The sequence below is a fragment of the Pundamilia nyererei genome, unplaced genomic scaffold (assembly GCF_000239375.1).
Source record: "Pundamilia nyererei isolate P.nyererei 1_Seehausen unplaced genomic scaffold, PunNye1.0 scaffold00038, whole genome shotgun sequence".
Lineage (NCBI taxonomy): Eukaryota > Metazoa > Chordata > Actinopteri > Cichliformes > Cichlidae > Pundamilia > Pundamilia nyererei.
In genome coordinates this window covers 1,342,711-1,364,955 of record NW_005187439.1, presented here as the reverse complement: position 1 = coordinate 1,364,955, position 22,245 = coordinate 1,342,711, and the positions used below count along the sequence as shown (strand labels likewise).

Sequence of the window (22,245 nt, the reverse complement as noted above, 5' to 3'; positions counted from 1 at the left end):
CCACATGTCTCCCTTTTCCCTCTTTCACTATGCAACAAAAAGGTTGCAGGTGGAGCAGCCCTCCCCTCTGCCAGCTCAGAAACCGTCACAGTTCGTGGGGGTTTTTCATAAGCTCAGAGCCACAACAATCAAAATCCACCTGCCCATGTTCCCAGATTTTGTCTCCAAGCTAATGGCTTCACGGAGCAAACCGCTACCACATCACTGTGCCCACCTATGGACCCTGTCTGCAGCTGGACGCCAGGTTCAACTTGTCTTTCAGTCCATTTTATGACTCTATAGCTATGAAGTTTCTTTTACATAATACTGGGTTGTTTCGAACGGCCTCTTTGCTGCCTTCAGTAAAGAGAGGGTGACCTTCATGCTTCGTCCGTGCATGCTTCTGGCACACGCTTTTCAGCTTCTCACTTTTTGCCCTCATCCTTTTCCATCTGAGGAAGAGATGAACCTTCATCTGTGTGTGATGTGAATCTACACTGACCACGCTCAGAATGTGTGTTTATGTGGCCAAGCTGTTTAACTGCTGTAATAATCCAGCCAGAGATAAAACTCTGCCTAAGCTGAGGCTCTCCAACTGGATTATGGAGGCTATCTTCCCAGCATCTCACAGAACCAAAGGTCTCTCTTTGCCTCAGGGTGTGAGCGCATCAGGGGATTGGAAACCTCATGTGCCCCATTTAAAGGGGTCCCTGTGAGTGATATCTGTGCTGCAGCTAGTTGGCCATCACCACACACTTTTGTTCTGGTTCAGTGACAACTCGGGGGGCATTTATACATCCCTTCCATACTGTATGTGTGCTACCAAGTGAATCAACTGAAAGCGAACAGCTTCTGTTCCCTGAAGCAGAGGAACGAGGTACAAGACAAAGTCTCCCCACTGAGAAGCTGGGCTCAGTCAGGAGTGTTTATCAAACTGAGGGACGTATATGTGCAGGAGGGGCCTCAAATATGTCATTACAGGTCATGTGGCTTAAAGCTGTGGTTCAAAGGTGTCTTCAGCTGGCACACGCAGGGACGTCATATTCCACACTGTACGTACTGCATGTTGTTCCTCTTCTTCAGGGAACCAGACTACAGTCATAACGTTTTGTTCTAAAGTCAGAAACCTTATTGACCTGTTAAACTGTAAAGAATGAGGCCAAGAATGATCAAAATCAAACTTAAAAAAAACCCTTAAACCTTAAAAATAGCCTGATTTTAAAACCCCGGAGCAGAAAAATATATGTTTTTCTCACTATAGAGGCAAATGTGTAGTCGGAAACCCAAAAGAAATACAAATGAACTTTTTACTCTTAGTTTAATGCAGCTTGTTTCATCTCCCCATCTAACAGGGATTTCTCTACTGTTTTTACAAGTCCTAAAAATGTCTTGACAGAATTCCAGCACTTCAAATTTTGCATTTGTTTATTCAAAATTACATTTATTTTCCAATTAGATTAGATTCAGAGAGAGTGGTAAAAACCCCTCACAGCTTGGTCCGCCCATGAAAACTCCCACAGCACTGAAAACACCGACTGCGAGTAGGCCACATTAAATCAAAGCTGGATTTTCATCGCCCCAGAAGGGCGATAATAACGTCCCGCGCTAAGGTAACATATTTCACCTTCTATTGAGAACATGGGTCGTCTCATTTCTAAAGAGTCAGCAGATGTGACAAAGACGAATTGGATGAAAGCAAGAATTACAACAGCCATCAATGGCAGCTAATAAACCAGACTCTTCTCACAGAGAAAGATGGCAATATGTGCTCTCCCAGTGGCTGTCTGTAAAGAGGAGTAATTACTGGGGCCTTGATATCCATTCTCAGCTGGGAGGAGACACAATAAGCAATTAAGACATGCTGAGAAGCCCAGAAAATTACAAACATTAGCAGCTGTTGATGGAAAACAAGCCATTTGCATTACATTCACAGAGGCGAGCTGATCTTTGTTTAAACATGGAGTTTACACGTCGCTTTAATCAGTGGACAAGAAGACCGCTCTAACAACTTCCTGCTTCCAAAAAGCAACGAAATGAAAAGCAGCTAAAGCACGTTGAAATGACGCCACGTGCTAATTAGTGTATCTGTAAGTCCTCGAGTCATAGCTGCATTCTGTCTACTGTCAGCTGCTGTCTGAATATATATAACATATAAATAACCATTACAGGAAGATTTAATTGGTAGGAGGGGTGGATATGAGCGTGCTCATCTGTGTCGCCATGTTAGCCATTTGATACTCAGGCTTCACGCCGCTTCTCAGCCTGTGACAGCTGGGATCAACTCCAGCGCTCACGAGATCCCAAACTGGATAAGCGGCTAACAACACGGATGCAAGGAAGGACACCTGATTAGGTTTGCCTTCTATCTTCGATCCGGCACGGAAATGAGGAGCTCTGGATAAATTGTAAAGTTCATACGTAATTAATCCCGATTGTTCCTCCGACCACTCTGAAAGCACACGGACCATCTGAGCCTTTTAATCTGGCGTTAAGGAACTAAGCAAAGCTCATACTCTAACATCAGATGTTATTCTTTGGGGAATTCATCATAGACCAAAGAAAAGATGATTCTCCTTTTTTTTTTAAAGCTTTTGTTAAAAAAATAAATAAATAAAAATGACACTTTCTCCCAGGAGAAGCCAGCATCACAACGGCAGATGGGAATCGCTCCCAGGTGGCACATCCTTCATAGCTGCACTTGGAAGGCTGCTGTGAAAAGAGCTCTTCAATTCTCAGCTATTACAAAGTGAGAATTTTTCCTGTGTCGGTATAAGAAACTATATTTGTTCGACTAATACCAAAGAACGTTGTGTGATAGGTGATAAAACAGAATCACAGAGGTTTCTAAGGTGGTTACCTTTTAGTCGGCACTTTAATAATACGTTTGAGGCCTGTAACCCAACTATAACAAATACTTATGCAGGCAGTTGAATACTTTATCCTGGGATAGATTCTGTGTGGATGCAGTGTGTGTAGTTGGTATGATCCAGTCTATGCACTTGGTAAGTGTAACCGACTGACAGCTGATAAGAACACCAAAACCCGACTTGTGTTTTATTTAATATCTCTGACAAAAAACACTTGTAGGAATATTTCACCGGAGATCTGTGGAACAGTGAGTACAATGATCGAATGTTACAATCTTACTTCTCATCTCGGCGTCGTAGCTGAGAGAGCTCGGTTTGTGGACCCGGTAGTTCTTCAACAGCTTCTTGTCCCAGGCGCCACAGTTCAGCGGGTTCCCGAGCCGTAAGAACTCCCTGAAGGGGAAGATAAGCAGGAAGTCAGGAATAAAGAAAGAACAAAGAAAAAACAATTAGGCCAGTATCACTGCTGAACTTCCTTTATTTCAGTTTAATTAACCTTATTTAAGTAGCGCTCCTGTTTTAAAATAACCTCAGCCTTTGTTTCCCCCCCACTGTTACTGAAAATCCAAAAGTCCTTTCAGTGGCTTTGAGAAGAGTGCCTTTGTTTAGGCGAGGAACTAAACTACAGCTTGCCTTCACACTTCAATCATCCTATTAACAACATGTGGAAGGAGGAAGTGAGCATGCATTTGGCTCGGCATCAACACGGAGGTGTTTTTCAAAAGTGATTACTTCTATACCCAAATGCACATTTTGCAGATACGCTCCCTAATATGCACATAGATGGTCCTCAGCCATAAACCTTCCCAGAAATGAAAGGTACAAACTGGTGTCCAAACTTTTGCCATTAAGGATGCAGAAATCTTTTAAATATAGTACCTGGGCCGTGCTCGTGTAAAGCATGAGCCTCGAGGCCTATTGTACTCTTTTAGGCGCATTCCTGTTTTTCAGTGACACTATTACATAACCAATTAAAAACAACTGCTGGGTTTAGTCGTTGCACTCCCACAGGGTCCCCCTGCCATACTATGTCCTTTATGTTCTCATTAAGCAGTGAAGCACATCCTAATTGGATGCAGTTTGTTAAGTCAGCAGTTACTTCCGCTCCTCAAAAAGCTGAGGTTTACAGCATTTTCAGTCTGTTTCAAAGTCAGTGACATGGTTGACCGGCATGTAAGTGACATGAATGCAAAGTGTTGCTGTGATTGTTTGCGTCTGCTGTCAGAGCGCTCGATGTGCGACACCAGCGGCTGGAAGCAGACGATATCAGAGCGGCACCGAGGAGGCAGAAAGACTCTGGAGCTTTGCTGCTGGCTGATGTTGACAGAGCAGAAACAAAATACAAATGGGAAGAAGAAAAAAGTAAGAGGAGTGGAAATATGAAGGGTAGGCCTGACAGGGAGGGGGGATGAAGGGAAGGATGGGGAACAGGCTGACAGACAGCGATACGTGTACCCCCAGCATAATTACAGCTGGAGGGAGAGAATGTGAGCCAGGCAGGCCGCATTAACATATGAAAACAACCAACCATGTGCATGTCAAATAACTTTCAGTCTTGTCCCTCAACCCCAATCTCCCATCTCACGTAACAAGTCAAGCGGGAAATGAGAATCACTCCGTTTTGCCTGCATATAAAATCCGTCTTCATTCAGTGAAACCCGACAATGCAAATGCACATTAGCATGATAAAAAAACAAAACTGCTTTCCAAGAACAAAATGATTTTGTTCATAAAATATTATTTGCTCCAAGCTCAGGTCTGTGCAGAAAAGTCCAGACAAACACTTTAATGTTTAAAAAACCCTGAATGTGAGGTATTACATCTCTTCATTGTTCTCAGGTTTTTGTGGGTCTGTCCTTTGGTTTCTTATTTACTGGTTAAATGGAGTTAAAAAAAAAAAAAATCGAACTTAAAAATAATGTCACAAACACGACTAAAACCAATTTAAAAAACCAGCTACAACCAAGAAACAGCTGAACGTCAACTTTCCCTGAACAGCCGACCTTCTCTCTGAGACTTTAAACTGCACACGCTGGGATGTTAATGAATGAATGAATAATTAAATAATTATTAATTAAGGCTTTCTTTTGTTTTCATGTGGAAATAATAACCTGGACCGATATTTGGTTATGAATGAGATTTAGATCCCTCCTCCGTCTAACAGTTATGGACAGTGATGGACCTCCATAAAGCAAAGTAACGCACTGCCTTTACTTTTTTGTCTCTAATACTTTATATATCTTACTTCACCACAGATAAATCTGTTTTCATGTGATGCATTTGTTCACTATTTAAAGCTGGTTGCTGATTCTGTTCCATCAGCAGTAAAGTACCTCATGAAACGGTGCACATCAGAGGTTTATTGTGCTTAGAATTAAGAGTCTGAGAGAAAGCCTCATAAAGATTTGGGTTTGATGTAATGTTGGTTAAGGGGGTCTGAGGTTGGGTTTAAGGTTGTAGTATAAATAGTAATTAGTTAGACTAATAATTCATATTTTATTAATATAGAAGATGTTGATTGGCTCCAGCTGGGACTGCATTCTTTGATCTGGAAAAAGAAAGGCCGTGTCAGAGTAAACGGACTGTGCAGGTGTCAGCTGGCGATAGCACCGCTGATGTTAGCCAGACTCACCTAATCTGACCTTGTGTGTTTCTGTGATGTTAGTCAAGGATTTCATCTGAAACTTCATTTAGATTTTCAAAAAAAAAAAAAGAAGAATAATAGTTAAAATATTTGTTTGAGTTGTCTTGCTTTTATGCTTTTATTTTAATCTCTTTATTATCATCTGAAACAGTCATTGTTGGGGCAGCATTTCAGTGTTGAAGCTTCTCAGTTTAGGTTTGTTGGTGCCTACATCATGTAATCAACATGGCCAGCTTCAGTACCTGAGTGCTATCGGCTGCAGGGCCTGCGAGGCCAGCCTCTCGAACATCCTCTGCAGCGGCGGGTGCAGAGGGTGGTCTTCATCGCTGAGGGCCTGGCTGCAGCGCTGCAACAGTCGCTGATGGTGGCAGGCTTCACACAACACCTGCTGGTTCCTCTCGCTGTTCACCAGGAGCTGCAGGATGTTGGCGACTGCCAGCTGCAGGTCGAGGGCATGCTGGGAGGAGCAGAAAGTTGGAGAGCTAGACGTTAAAACCAAGACTAAGACTTAAGCTTAGTTTAAATCGCCCTGTAAAGAGGCAAAAATAAGCAAAATCAGGTAAATGTGAGAGGGTGCTTTGGGAAATTCACTGATTAGAAAGTTTATTACCTGCATGTAATCATTCAATACGACTGACTTTCCCCTAAAACACACATATGTAGCTGACTCACACTGTCTGGCTGCCGTCTGACGTGAAAAACCCAACTGAAAAAAGGCACTTCCTGCCTGCCATCGAATCCCTTCACCCACTTTGACAGGAAGCACATTGCCTTTCATTTCCTCACCTCTGGCTGGCTGTCAGAGGAGACGGAGGGCAGCAGGTCCACCATGGCCAGCACGGCCCCTGGGTGAATGACCACCATGTCTGTTGAGGACGATGAGGAAATGGGGTGGGAGGAGTTCGTTAAGTGGAGCTTCAGGTCAGTCAGGGCTTTCGCTGGTGCAGGGGGGCCCGACGTGCCGTAGTAACCGTGTCTGGGAGCACAAAGGAAGAGAGGGAAGTCAAAATTGGCTTTTTCAAAGCAAGCTGCATGAAAATATTCACATAACATTTCACACAGAAACAAAAGGTAAAAATACTGTGAAAACTTTGCTCCTGTAAATATAAACTTTTCTTTTCATAGAGGATCAGAATGTTGAGTTTTTGGCCACGGAGAAGCCTGATTGTCCCCGTTAATGGAAGTTTGTTTACTCTCTAAACCACTCGAGTTGCAACTGTTTACAACTCCTGCTCTGCTGTAAAATATGTAAGTAGCTCACAAAAACACAAAATCTTATTCATAATCAAAGTCGCAGGATCTTCCAGGGCTCAGGGGGAAACCTTGCTCTCCTCCCAACACTGATCAGTGTAAGCATTGTATTTAACACCGACTGTAACTTTAGTCAACACCAGTCAAGTTGTTTGCCCACTTCAGAGATCGAGGTGTCAGATGGCTACAGTTCCATCCAAAGCAACAAGCCCCCTACCCTCCACGCCCCACTGTGCAGGCAGCAGAGAGTAGGAGATCTGCAGGGGCCTGCACTCGGGCAATTAGGCAAAATAGGTGTGTTACTGCAATGCAAATCCCTCCTCAGGAGAAATGCAGAGCTGGAAAGGTTAGAGTCAGCATAAAACGCTGGGGGGGTAAGAAAATGAACCAGACTGTTGATGTTCACAGCAGCTGGTGGATGCTTCAAACTGTTTTTGGATTCTTCAGAATCGAATCACTCGTTTAATTGATTATCCGCTGCCAGATAAAACATAAAAATCTCCTTATGTTTGCCTCCTAGTAGTTTCTACCTCGGCTTTGAGTTGCTGATTTATTTCATTATTTGTTCTGATTTCTTTTTGTTTAATCTGTGAAGTTCTCAACTATACATTAGAAAATCATTAAAAGCAGAGTTCGCCTGATTCAGTGATAAATGCAGTGTAATGGAAGCAACATGCTTTAGTAAACGCCAGCTGTGCTGAAGGTGGTTAGAGCTCACACAAGCTACAGAGGAGGAAACCAAGACTAAGCCGGTCAGGTTTTCAGGGATTACAAACCTTTATGAGTGCAGGTCATGCCTTAAAGACCTGTTAATATAATATTATCCCAACAGAGTACTTCATTCTCACTCTGCACAATTATTTGTTGTTTCTAAAAGTGGGACGTGAGGCAGAGCTTTCAGTTATCACCCCCTGTCCTCCGTAACCACCCAGACGGGCACCCTCTCTACTTTAAGATTAGGCTTAGGAATCACCCACTTTTCATTTTAAATCAATTTTAATTTTCTTCCATTTCATTTATATGATCGCAACAACAGTTCGCTTAAGACCCCTCATATTGTAAGTTAAAGACCGTAGACTAATACAGAAACGACCCCCTTTGAGCGACACTTGACAACAGCGGGAAGGAAAAACTCTTGTTTTACAGGAAGAAGCCTCCGGCAGAAGCAGGCTCAGGGAGGGGCAGCCATCCACCGGCTGGAGACGAGGCCTTTATGTAGCATTAACCTCGTCTACTCCTCGTCCTTTTCTCACTCTTTTTTCCTTTCTCTTTTCTCTTTCCCTTCAGCAGATGATATAGGGGATTATTGGAGCTTTTAACTAATAAGGTAAGGTCCTAAACTTGGAGAATAAAGCACCTCGATGTTACTGGTGAGGTGAATTGGTGCTATATTTAAACAAATGAACAGAAAAACTGAATCGGTGCAAACATTATGAATCTGATTTATTCTCACAATGCCTGATTACTGTGGCCCAGGCACCCCCCGTGTTTCCTGTCAGGTGTTTTGTGTAAATGGAGACTTAAAGCTTAAAGTGTAAAATCTTGCTTTATTTTCACGCTGCTGTTTCAGATTTAGCTGGCTCAGCGTGGACACGGTCTAAAAACATGAGGCATCCTAGCGTGCAACTGAAAGAGTTCCTTTTTCAGACTAAAGAACATTAAAAAAACAAGAACAGCTTTTTCATGTCACTGTCATAAACATGATGATCACGGCGCTGATTGCTGCAATTTGCACATCACAATCACCGCCATGTTCTTCAAGGCAAAACTCGCTGTTTGAGCTGAGCAGCAAAATTACACCAGACAAGCTTTTGTTTTTATGGAACAATGAAAAAAATTAAGTATTTAGCAACTTTCTTCATATTATTCAGGCTGCCAAATAAACCTGAGTAAACTAAGGCTTCCGATCATAAACAGACTTGTTGAAACTGAAGTAAAAACACAGGAAGCAACTGCGACGCTATTAAATCCACAAAGAAGATCTTATAATGAAGTGCATTAGCAAGGACGAGTGCCCCATCATCTCTAATTGTCAAATTAGTCCTCCTCATGAATATGCAGTGTTGGAGCCGATCCAGACAGGCGGAGGGGGAGACGTCTGCAGGGGAGAGACCCTCGGCCTCACCTTGACAGCAGACAGCAGAGCACATTTAAAATGTCCCGACCAGTTTTCCCTTTGTAAATGAAATTCAAATAGGAGCAGAGATTGGGTTTTTAGAGAGAGGGGGGCAATTTCAGCAGATAGAAGAGAGGACAGAGGAGCACAGGAGGAATGTGATGAGAAGAAAAACGCACAGTAATTTAGACTGAATCTGTCTGACAGTGTGGAGAAACGTCTCAGCGGGGGTCGCAACGAAACATGAATTCATTTAAAGCAGTTTGTGTATGCAGCTAAGAGCTTGAACTACTGTTTTAGTCATTCTACTACTTTAAATCACCTCCAGTATTAATTTGTTTTTTTAAAAAGGTCAAGGCCAACACCCTGTTTCAAAGAAATGAAGCCAGTAACATCTAATCAGGATCTTCTTTTGTCCGTGCTTCATTTTCAGGCTTTCAAATCAGCGTTTACGTGTGAACGAAGAGTCAAAACACACAGAGAAAACTGCATTTACCAAAAAATACATTTTTCTTGCACGACATCACTTACTGCTAAGCAGATGACTGTGACTCACTGACTCGTCATTTTCTGTAGATGCTGAAATATCTGCTGCACTCTTTTGGCAGCGAAAATCATAAAGTTTGAATCTGATAAAACAGTTTGAGTATGATGTTGTGGATGATCTCTAAGCCTCTGGACACCACAGGTAATATAGTTGTGTCTTTAAAACTACTCATGAATAGTGCTTCATTTTAAAGGCCATATAATATGCTGTTCTTCTTCTCGTCTACCAGAGTAAACCTCTAATGAGTCACGGTTAAAATTATCCTTATTTACTGAGCTCAACAAATTTATCAGACCAGCTGTCGTAAACAGAAGAAAACAAGTATTTGAGGAATCTGTCACAAACATGTTTCACACTGTCCTCTGAAAAAAGAGAAATTAAGTGTAAATAACTATAATTTGGCATCTTAATAACAAAAAATAGTTTCGCTTTCTTGTGATTTTTTTTTTTAAAGATGTAAAAAATTAATGAACAACAACAATAATTATATTTTAGCATTGACGTTCCACATAAACTATTAGAGAATTATAGGGAGTCATCCTGGTAATTACAGCAGTGTTTAGTGCATCTATGGCACAAACCGCACACTTTGTGGTGGTTTAATAAATCGTATACTGGCCGTTGGTCTATGCACTCACTTCATCTAGATTAAGCTGCTTTAGCTCCTTGCTCTCCCTTTAAGTCGCCCTTCTTCTAATTGGCTGCCCCTCACAAAGGGGAGTGAGTGCGTCTGTGCTCTACGGCATCATAAAAGTCAAAGAGTAAAAAAACTGTCTGACACTGTGTGTTCAGAGCACCCTGAAGCCTGAGTGTCTCACATGGATTACCAGCACTTTGGGCATGATTACTATGAGCAGAAAAAGCATTAGGTCCTCTTTAATGTTCATATGTGTCTGTTTTAAAAATGAGGAAACAAGTTTAATTCCTGTAAAACAGCTAAAAGTAGCTCTATGTGACAGTTAACGGATCAGTGGTTATTCTGGCACACAGCAGGTCTCTTTTAGTATCTACTGAAGGTAAGCATGACAGAGAAGGAGGGATGAGGGTGAGGAAAGTGACAGAGCGCTGTAGCTACCTCTTCCTGGCGAGTGCTGGCGTGCCCCACGGGGAGGGCAGTGAGGTCTCATGAGTCAGGCAGGGAGGCACCTGCTCCGCACGACTGCATCGCGCCACGCGCGCACACATTCAGACACAGGCATGCACACACACACGGCCGTGCAGATGGGCCAGACCGAGGATGAACAGCCAGACAGCGCCAGAGGTTAAAGGAAGAGAAACAGAAAGAGAAAAGAAGGGGAAGAGGTTGTTAGTGGAAAAGTGACAGAGAAAACAGGATCAGAGCTCCGGCTGGGGCACATGCACAACGCCACCTACACATGATCCTGGCATGTAGCGTGAGGAGATTACTTTAATAACTGCATTACTAAATATGGATAAGAAATCACAAAGTTTAAAGTTTGTTTTAGACCTTTGTGGTGCACACATGCAGATGGACTGTAATTATCCAGAAAATTAACATAACTTCAACTCAATTCGAGCTCAAACTAAGCAACTACAATCTGTCACAAAGAGCAAACAACAAAGTGACTGTCTTGAGAGTTTTTCTTTTGTTTGCAGAGGAATCGTAGGCGCACTGAAGTTTGGAATATTTGACAGCTGAAATGTCACGAATTCTGGAAAACATGACAGCACCACCAGGCTGTGCAGCTTCTATGTTATACTGCACGTGTGTGAGCGAGCAGCCACACTTTCAGGGGTTTCACTATGGTGCAATATGCACACTGCTGACAGCTGGATATTATATCTGCTGGTTATTGTGTGAAGAGAGGATGGTGAAATTATAACATACAGATTGTGCATTTAGAGCTATATTTATTATTAATCTTGAATAAATGTTCCTAACAAAGCTGCACTGTTGGGTCTTTGCTTTGCTGACCTGTCAAAAGAATCTGTGGCCATCTTGTACAGATAGATGAAGAGCTTGCTGCAGTGCTTGAGCGTAGGGCAGACGCTGTCTCCTGCACAGCCTCCAGGGACGGCCTCGTCCTCCAGGAGCCTCTGGAAAGGCTGAGCGTTGGAGGGGAACACACTTGTGGGGCCCAGCTTCTTAGTGTCTGAGAAACAGCCAAGCAGCCTGGAGGACGGCGAGCAGTCGTTAGGAGAAGGCAAGAGGACAACCATACTCATACAAACAATCATAACACGTCCAAAAGTCTTCATTTCACTCAACTTCAACTATCTGGATGTTTTTCTGACAAACTGTGGTCTACTCGACTGCGTGGTGTGTTGTGTCCACAAAACAAAACGTCTTCTTTCCTAAACAGGCGGTCCTTACCTGACCGCGTCGGCCAGCTTCTCGTACTGGATCTCCGTACGGAAGAAGTGCGAGTTGGCTGGCTCGTAGCGCATGGCGGCGGTGAGCGTGCAGAAGACTGTGTGCAGGAGCTCAAAAACCTGGTTCTGGTTGACGCGCTCCCAGCCGTGTCGCAGCGGCTGACACAGCGAGCGCTCCATGGCCACCAGAAGCGAGGTGACGTAGACGAAGCCGCCCACCTTGCGGAACACCGTCCGAGTGCGGTGACTCTCTCGCAGCACGGATAACAAAGCCTGAAGAGAGGAACAATTATTTCATTGGGATTTTTACAGACGGACACTTCTACAAACGCTACTGTTTTTGCTTTAGCTAACGTAGCTTGATGCATAATGTCTTCTGACGATGTCACACGCCATGTTTCTCCTTCCCTGACAGACCTGAACTCCCACTTATTTACTTTATAACTTGCTCAGTTATTTTCTCCTGTCTTGATTTTTCATGTCATTTATTTTTTGTCAACCCCTTCAATCACATTTCTATTCATCAACTCATTTTTCCTCTCATTGTTCTTTTTCAGGGACATATTTATGAGCCCCTCTGGGTTTCTTCGCCTCGCTGCACCGACTCGGTTTTTATGGTTTGCATTTGCAAGCGACCAAACTGAAACATCAAACTGTAACCTAGATATGCGTCTGGGGAGGTAAAAAAAATGCCTGAGAACACAGAGCGACTATGACAGGCAAAGGTTTTAATTGGCAAACAGGGAGAAAAATGTCTGCGACCGACAGCAGGTGAAGCTTTTGAATGACACCGGTGACGTGCGGTGTTAATAAAAAATAAACAGCACCACCGGGAGCTTTTTAATATCATCACCTCTGAAGTAAAAATGATGGAAGCATGCGATGCACAACTAAGTGATGCATGCTTCTCTGCATACTGCAATAAGTACATGTGCAGTATTTCAGTCAAGAATATAACAAACTAAAGAAGTACTGGTACTAATGCTACTCAGGCTAACTTGACAGTCGTGGATATCTGAAAACAATCAATACATTATTTTTATACACTTGTAATGGTAACGTGAGGAAAAATAACTCTTTAAACACCAGGATATTAACCCCAAACGTCAGTGTGGAGAGCAGAAGACGGACCGCATTAACCAAATTCAATCTTAAAACTATTCCATTGTTGATGAAAATGATTTATTTATGAAAACTATTTACTTTTCCTGATTTTGCTGTACTGGAATCATCACTTTATTTCTGATTTGCACAAATAACTCTCATTCTCTGACACTCTCAGTACCCTGAACTCATTTATTAAACAAACTTTTTTATATTTAGTTATTTTAAAATGTAATGTTTTGGTATTCCCACAACACCTGGGATTGATTATTTAAGATAATGATTAAATAATCAATCCCAATAATAATCACAGACCGTCTCAGAGGGGGACATTAAGTGGGGGAGAAGAGCATGAAGGTAGAGAAATGTAGGGAGGAAAATAGAGGAGAAGACAGAGAGTGGAATGCAGGGATGAGGAAAGATGAAAGGGAGTGAAGGAATACTGGGGGGGAGTAAAGAAGATGAGGGAGGGAGGAAGATAGGAAGGCAGATTGGGAGAAAGAGAGGGAGGAAGGCTGGAAGGAATAGGTGGTGGGGAGGGAGCAAAACAGGGAATAAGAGAGCGAGATACCAAGGAGGGCGATAGGAATGAAGAAAGGAAGAGAAAGAGGAGGCAAGGAGGGAGGAAAAGAGTCAGGAAGGGAACATGATGGGAAGGCTAATCGGCAAGAAGCGAGGGAAGGACGTCGAGTGGAATGGGGGATGGTGGTAGAGAGGGAGAAGTGAACAGAGGACAAAAAAGAAAGAAATGGGATGAAAAACAGGAGGAGGGTCGAGTCCTTGGTCGACCGCTTCAATTTCAGGGCTTTGATTTAGTTGTGAATATTCTGTAGTTGCACAGGATGCTTTCTTCTGTCCAGTCGGTGGGACAGGCTTATTTGGCACCATGAGCAGGATCAGGAAATGCTGACCAAATGCTGAAAAAACCCTGAAACTCAAAGGAATAGATCAACTCCACGGTCTTGTCTTCTGGAGACTGTGGTTTGTGGAAGGCACAAAGAGTTGTCTCAGACCGCCTAGGACAGGGGTCTCAAACTCGCGGCCCGGTGGCCACTTGCGGCCCACGCCACCCCTACTTGCAGCTGACGTGAAGAAATATAATGCAATTTGACCCTTGAAGTTACTTTTTTTGTTAGGAAGGATGTGTTTGTTGTTGACTGCAATGTTCAAAGAAGTTCTTTAAAAAGCCAAAAATGATTTAATATGAAGGCAACATGAGCAGAGAGCACAAACATGTCGAGGGATTGGCTGCGTTAGTTCACTGAGAGTCAAAAACTAATGTGCGCACTTATGTCTGCATTTTTATTTTGTTAAATACGAACAAAATTATAGCAGAAGTGCTGCCACGTTTCTGGCCGGAAAGAGAGGACGAGTTTGTTTATTTGGCAGTTCAATGAACGGCTTCGGTTAGTTAAGAGAGAGAAAAATTACTACGTTCACATTTGCAGATTTGTCTTGTTAAACAATATTTGAAGGTTAATAAAATAAAATAAAATAAAATAAAATAAACGCTACATTTTCAGAAACATTTGTGGGTGTTTTCTTGTTTGTTTTGTACTACTTGAACACTAAGTGGCCCTCCAATGAGACGACAGAGCCAGCAGTGGCCCACAGCTCAATCAAGTTTGACACCCATGGCCTAGATCTTTGCCTCTGTTCAGCTGGTGGAAAAGGTTCCTCTGTTTCCAGTAGGACAGGATCATCAGATGCACTTTCTTGTTCTGTCACTTCAGAATCATTACAGTGACCAACAGTGCAGTTTGAGTAATGAGTAATGCAGTACTGAGGTTTTGTTTTTGCAGTGTAACTACTGAAGTGGCTGGTGAGAGTATGTGTATATGTATTTACTTTTGAAGCTGTGGTCAAATAGAGTTCACTGAACAAACCGTTATCCATGACGGACCACCAGCATACTAAGAAAGTCAACTCGGACTTTGACACTCATACCAATGGTGTTCCTAAAAATCGACCCCTAACCTCTAAAAGCAAAAAAAGACAAAACTTTTACTTTTTGAAGTATTTTTTGCCTGTTAAAAACATTCAACTCAAGACTCATTCCACGCAATTATTAAAAAAATTATGGTTCAATATAGGGCAGTATAGGTCTTTGTATCTACCACTCAATTCAATTTTATTTATAAAGCGCCAAATCACAACAACAGTCGCCTCAAGGCGCTTTATATTGTAAGGTAGACCCTACAATAATACATACATCTCATTACATCGCACTCCGCTGTGATATAATGAGCGGTCACGGTCACGTAGCTTTCCGTTGCCCTGGAGCTCCACCCATTTGTAGCAGTTAGAGCAACAGAAGATGCCTGGGACAGTTCAGCCATAACTTTAATCTTTTCCTGCTCATACATGCCTGGAACGATCTTGTCACTGAAGTGGACGCGCAACGGGATATCATAGCGTGGCTCAAGCACGTTCATCGTAGTTTAAACCCCTTGTTTTGCACAACAGAATACGGCGTCCCGTCTGCAGCTAAACTCCCCAGTAGCTTCTGTAATAGCTTTAGCCGGTCGGACTGGGCAGCAAAGGGCTGCTTAAATACCTCAAACTCCTCTGCTCCTCCACTTGGACCGCTAGCGCTGACCATAACTATCGCTTGACAGACTGACCACACGCACCACACTCATACTTTTTTTCCTTCTTTTTAGAATCACGTGCGTGCCGAACCGTGGAGTGGGATCGGTTCGGATTTCGGATCAACCGTGATCCGTTGCACCACTACTAACCTCTGACCTTGAGGTCCAGGTCACCGACATTTGTCTGAGATTTTTATTAGATACACCCATGATATCAATTGGATTTTTTTTTTTTACATCACCTCAGTCTTGAGTTATCGCGATCACAAATTTGAGTGTCATGCCGCCCACCCGCCCAGCAAGGTGATGACAATATCCAATCAGCCTTTTACGGCTGAGGGGTAAAACGCAGAGGATTTTGCAGGCTCCTGTTTGACAGTTTACCTGCTCATTACCATGTTAAATGTTCAAGATCATGACAGCAACATTAGAAAAAGTACAGCTTGTTTGGAAGGGTTGCTTGGATGGATCCTCTTCTCTCGAAAACAAACATGGAAACACAGCGGCACAGCTTAGGTTTGTTTCTGAACCAACCACAGGACTTCTGGAACTACGTGGATGTTTGGGCATAATGCACAGCGCCACTTCTGACAGCATATTAACACAAACACGTCATACTACTGTGCAGTATGTCAGCACGGTGGTGGAGGGGCGATGACTAATGTTTGCTTTGCAGCCACACGACCTGGCACCTTGAAGTCACCAGTACCAAAGTGTCCTACAGTCAAACGTGAGGCCACCATTAAAACTGGGCCATGCAACAGAAGACAGATCCCAAACTCTGCAGCAAAAGAAAAAACTCAATGCAGTCTTTTCTTTTGAAACACTGGTGGGACGTTCAGAGAGCTGTGCAAAAACTTCTGTCTGCAAACGTGAAATGAACTGAAGCTGTAAAGGGGAAAGGCTTCTACAAGACACTGAATCATGGGATGTTCTTAGCTTTTCACCTAGATGCAATAAAAAAAACTAAGAACATCCCATGTTTTGTTGCTAAGGAACACGCCACCAGTGAAATCTCACAGAGAATTGCATCCCAGTACTGAGAAATCACTGCACTGGATTTTCACATTTCCCATCGCCCATTTCTCAAGATTACAGCTAGAAAAGTAATGAGTATAGCTGGGACCTATAAACATGTCCCACTGGAGGGACAGTGAATAAAGGAGAAGTAAAAACTGTTACACGTTGCACCACTGATCCAGCTGTTTCCTGCTACTTTAGAAGACTTACAGACTCAGCACAATGCTTTTAAAACCAATCACAGGATGTTAAAGACATCCTCTTCCTGGGAAATTGCCACCAGGGTACATCTATACGCACATAAAACTTGGCTTTTGGGGTGTTAAGTTTACCAGCCATGGGGAGGCTTTAGGGACAGGCTGTTCTCTCTCGAGATATATACGTGGACACCTTCACAAGGCTGGTATCTCTTAGAGGGTCTGCAGTGCGTTAGTGTAAGTGATACTTAAACTCTGAAGAAGAGGGAGGAAAAATTATTAAAGTCAAACCAGATTTGATATGAGTTCTTTGGAATCCTTTTTAGGGCGATAATTAAAATCCCTGATTAACGGAATTGGAGTAAAATGCTGACGGGTTAATCCAAGTAAAGCCTCGGCATGTGAATAACCTCGTTTGAAGGAGTGGAATCTGAAAATGCAATTACGCTTCCGCAGATGAGCCTCGCTCACATCCTGTCTGTGTGTGAGCGAATGTGAGTGTAGTGTATGCTTTTATGTGCACCTAGCTCTCAGTGCACCTTGTTTGAAGCAATTACTGTATGCAGGGCTTCAAATGAATATTGATTTTTTAAATTACAGACTTTCCTTTCCTGAGCCATCTCACTCAAATTCACAGACGGGGTTTTTTTAGTGTCTACTAAAACAAATTCAGCAGAAGTAAATGTAAAAAGACACAAACTGCACAAATTAAAGGAATATAAGTGGTGAATCCCAGCAGAAAGCGCCTCGACAATATTGATTAAAACAAAAAGAAGATGAATAAGTGGCGTGAGCCGTTACCCTCAGTATGTCTGTCTTCAGCTGCAGCTCACTGGGCGGTGCAGAGTGCATGAGGCCCAGCAACGTCCCCATGTCGTCGTCGCCGCTGGGCGACAGGACAAGCTGCTGGATGATGAGCAAAGCGTGTTCGCGACACTGGCGGTACTTCACGATGTTGTGAACGCAACGCGCGCCACCGAACTCTCTGAACAGAGCTGCAAGAAAAGAAGAAAACACAAAACATAATGAAATCAGGTCAATTAATGAATAAACCAGTTTGTTGCTGATGGGTAGATTTCAGAGTACTAAGAACCTGTGGTTGCAACATAATAAAGACTACATCCAAGTTTTACTACGGTCGGCTCTAAAGTTGAGTCACAATTAATGTACACGCTGAGGACGCGCTGAACTGTTGTGTGTTTTTTTGCCGCTGTTAGCTAATGTTAGTCGCTGTTAGCCATTGTTAGCTACTGTCAGCCAGAGTTCAACCATCTGTGACGTGGATGTTCCTCTGCTGGACTTGGAAGCTTAGTTAATAAAGTCTTATATGATGTGAAAATGTAGCTCAACTGTTAATCAGAGGTAAGTGTGATTTTTAGCTGCCATGATGCTAGCTCATAACTTGTTGTTCAGCCGGCTCTTATCAGCTGTCTGGAGACGTGAGGATGGCAAATCTAATCTGACAGATTTGAGACTACGCTAGTGGCGCTTTCATCACATTTTTGTTCATTTGGTGAAGAGGACTCCTTCTCTGATGATAAAACATGGGTATGATGCATTATATCTTTAGTCTGAAGGTGCAGACACAAATTTAAATGTCTCTTACATGGCATTCGGACACCTCTTTTCTGCCTTTGATGTACTGCGTGTAGGGCCAAACTTTAACCACATGTAAAACACAATTAGTGACACAGGAGATTTCCTTCTGGCCACAGGATTCAAATACGGTGTGGGTAACATGGTGGCTTCCACAATCCACAAACCAGCTCCAATGTATTTGTAATGAATTAATTCTGAGTTTTTGAGAATGCATCATTGGAAGATGCAATCACACTATTCTATGTACAGGTTCCTTTTTCTTCTATTAAATTACCTTTAAAAAAAACTAGAGAGTGCACCTTTAAATACTTTCATTCACTGCAAGCCTTGAAGATTTGGTTGTTGCTCCGAGGGACCAACTGGGCCCCAGAATCACCAGAATACTCGTCTCTTTCAATTTCCCATTTGATTTGTAAAATGAAAATTATGAAGTTGTGCACAAATAACCTTAGATCCTTCTTTTAAACATTTATAAGGAACGTTTCGGCATGTTCAAACAACTTCTTAAAAACCCATTTGATAAATGTTTTACTGAAAAATATTTTTTGTAACCTTCTTGATATTTAAGTTTATCTGCAAATATAAAAACCTTGAGCAGTCCCATTACTATCATTTCTTTCTAATCTTGCTCAAGTCTCTCCAGGCCAGCTGAGGAGGATCAAGCGTAAAATGTAAATGTAATCAATGTGTCAGAGTGAAGCGCTCCAAATATTACACACATCATCGTCGTCCTCACCGAACCACCCGGTCGTCATCATCAAGGTCAAACGGCGCTGTGAGCTGTCAGTGTTCTCACTGCTGCTTATGCTTGTGATTCACTGCATTTCTACAGCTGACCGACGAACGATGAGCGTGTAAAATAAATGCAATAACATCATTTATTCATCCCTAGTGGAAAACGCTTTCCTTTCCACTTCAACAGGGAGGTCAGAGTTCAAGGCACGTCATCCTGGAGATGCAGAATCAATGTCTTGCTCAAGGACACGTCGGTAAGGATGGGGAATGGAGTGTGTATTAGTTCATTTTAAAGCTACAGTCTGCATTTTAGTAATTTGGCGTTTTTTCAGGAGACATTATTTGCACTGAAAAGATCTGATTTAGTGAAAAGCAGCATCAGAGCTGAGACTCACAAGCATTTGACCCAGCAGGACCTTATAGAGACACAAAGTCGTGTCATTTTTCTTTAAAACTTTTTTTATTGTTGTTTCTATTGATTGATAGCACTGACGCTTTAAGCTTGGCTACATGATAAGAATCAGGTACTTAAGAAATTAATTACTGAGGGACATTAAATCTAGTTGTGCCTCCAAAGTCCATATTAATCTATAATTATTCCCTCCACATAACTAAAAACATTTCTGTGTGGATTTCATTTAAAGTGCTGCGATCGTGGCTCAAGAGTTGGGAGTTCGTCTTGTAATCGGAAGGTTGCCGGTTCGAGCCCCGGCTTGGACAGTCTCGGTCGTTGTGTCCTTGGGCGAGACACTTCACCCGTTGCCTACTGGTGGTGGTCAGAGGGCCCGGTGGCGCCAGTGTCCGGCAGCCTCGCCTCTGTCAGTGCGCCCCAGGGTGGCTGTGGCTACAATGTAGCTTCATCACCAGTGTGTGAATGTGTGGATGACTGGATGTTTAAAGCGCTTTAGGGTCCATAGGGACTAGTAAAGCGCTATACAAATGCAGGCCATTTACCATTTATGCTTTTTAAGAAACTGTTCTGTGCATGAGTTTACCTGCGTTAGTGTTGGTGGTGTTGGAGCCCTGCAGGAGCACAGTCAGCGTCTCCATCACCAGCCAGGCCAACTGCTTCTGCTCCTCAGCCACGGTGTTGTTTTTGCAGTCAGCTAAACATGGAAGGAAACACAGAGCGAGAGGACAGAGGTCGATATTAGACGGGATTACAACGGTGATCCAGTAAAATAGTTAAGTAAAAGAAGCAGTTCACCTTGGTCGTTACTGTGTGGTTGCTGTTGTGAGGGCGGTTCTTTGAGCAATGCCGCGTACTTGTGCAGCAGGTTGACCAGCACCTCCAGCAGTCCGACCTCCCGCAGCACGTCGCTGAACACCGGGTCGTGCCTGGCCAGCTTCAGCAGCGTCCGTACGGCGGTGATGCTGCAGGCGTGCGAAGTGCTCGATTTGAGGAGCACGCTAACGCTGAAGAGTTCCTTACACGGCACATAGTTGAGGCTGAACACTACAAATTCCAGCAGCTCAAAGTACTTGGTCTGAGCCTCGGGGAGCTTGGCCACACGCTCTGCAAACTGAGACAGCGTGTGCTGCGACTCTAGGATGAAATAGTTGGCCGGTTCGGCTGCGTAGATGTTTCCGATGGCGTCCAGGAGCATGCACGCCAGGCGGCTTGTTTTGGCCCGTAGAAAGGCGTTTTGGAGCACCGCAAAGGCCTGAATATTACGCACTGTATGGCCTGAAATTTAAAACACAAAGAAAAAAAATAATATATATATATATGCACTGCATGACCTTAATATAAAATACTTATTTCACTCAATGAGTCGCAATTAAATGAATAATTTATGTGTTTTTTCTGGATTTTGTGGTTAATATTCTGTCGTCTTCCATTAAAATGAGACAGTATTCATTTCTTTGTAAGTGAGCAAACTTTCAAATTCAGCAGGGGATTTCCGTACAGGCAACAGGAGACTCTTCCTTCAGTTTCTGCTGAATCACTCCACTGAACTTTTTACAGCAACTGCAAAAACGTCTCCTTTCTCCGACCTCTGTTACTCTGAACTGCCGTCTGTCACTGCACAGTTAACAGGGCAGATACACGATACTTCAAATTTCTTCCCTGTTGTCACTCTTTGTTTTTTTAAATATACACGTTTCCAGTTAGCTTCGTTGAGTTGATACTGGAGTCTTTATAGGGAATAATCTTCATTTAGTGAGTCAACAAAAATATTTTAGGCTTATTTTAGGCTAGCTCAGAAATCATAGGCTATGACTTTCACACTCACAGGACGACAGTAAAACTGAAAGTGTGTGTCAGCACATAGCCTCAAACACACACAGCAGTTAAGTGGATGTGGCGGGTTAATTAGGCGTGTAAGCGCACCCTCATACCATGATGGCTCCTGGTAATGACTCTGTGCTCAGCTGGAACTGTCACTAGGTGGGTAAACACAAGTGTAACTGCATGTGCTTGTGACTCAGTTGACTTCAGTGTTGTTAGTGGGAGGGTGTATGCGGTTAGAAACCCAACACGCTGACAGTGAGTGTGTTACCATGTGTGAATGGGTGGAGGTGAAAGGCTGAGTTACAAACACCACAGCTCCACAGCTGAAAACAACGAACCCACACAAAGTCAGAATGACAGATAAATGGAGGGAAATGTTATTTTAGTCATTTGCTTCAAAAACAAAGAAATGAATAAGTAGAGATGGACTAAATACAATTTTGAGTTAAAGTAGTTACATCAAGGGCCTCCCAACACAGGGAGGTGTAGCCCATCAGTGTCTGTAACTGAGCTGCACCTCCCAACCCCGTCTGTTGTTGGTGTTTTTGGAGCATATTTAGTGGATTATCTGACTAAAATTATGGTTTTATGGTTTGTACCACACGTTATGGCTGTGTAGCACAAACCAAGCAAGGAGATTGGCTTTAATTAGTAAAACTGTACTATGTAATTATTCTCTGCCCTGGCATTAATTAGCAGAATCTGTGTTTGTAAGCTCGTGTGGCAGAAGTGTGGTGCCTGGCTCAGTTGCAGGGGAGGAGTGGGGCAGTGAGCTCAAGGGGGCGGTGCCAAGAGGCTGGAGGGACAGGTGGCGGTGATTTACTTAAGGCTTCTCCCTTTATATATAGTGAAGCCAGAGACCTGGGGGAGAGTGTGTGTGCTGACGACTGACGCAAAAGTTGAACTGCGTGGTGAAACGCACAGCCACACGTGTGTGGTGCTTCAACAAACAGCTCGCAAGCATACAACACGTGTCGGGTCAGTCTTTACACGCAGCATTGGTCAAAACAGAAATGTCAAGGTTT

General features: G+C 43.1%; 1 protein-coding gene across 6 annotated transcripts in view; it reads right to left on the bottom strand.

Moving 5' to 3' along the window:
* The window catches only part of wdfy3 (WD repeat and FYVE domain containing 3), a 117,825-nt gene that overhangs the window by 52,896 nt on the left and 42,684 nt on the right, over window positions 1–22,245 (bottom strand). For 5 of the 6 annotated variants that reach the window (XM_013910218.1, XM_013910219.1, XM_013910215.1 and 2 more), the window contains exons 9-17: window positions 20,192–20,671; window positions 19,980–20,090; window positions 17,452–17,645; window positions 11,740–12,011; window positions 11,341–11,538; window positions 10,480–10,563; window positions 6,277–6,466; window positions 5,733–5,947; window positions 3,127–3,239 (exon numbers count right to left, since the gene is read on the bottom strand). In XM_013910218.1, coding sequence (XP_013765672.1) covers window positions 3,127–3,239; window positions 5,733–5,947; window positions 6,277–6,466; window positions 10,480–10,563; window positions 11,341–11,538; window positions 11,740–12,011; window positions 17,452–17,645; window positions 19,980–20,090; window positions 20,192–20,671 — 1,857 coding nt within the window. The remainder of the gene's footprint in view (window positions 1–3,126; window positions 3,240–5,732; window positions 5,948–6,276; window positions 6,467–10,479; window positions 10,564–11,340; window positions 11,539–11,739; window positions 12,012–17,451; window positions 17,646–19,979; window positions 20,091–20,191; window positions 20,672–22,245) is intronic. The other variant, XM_013910220.1, reaches the window with a different exon arrangement.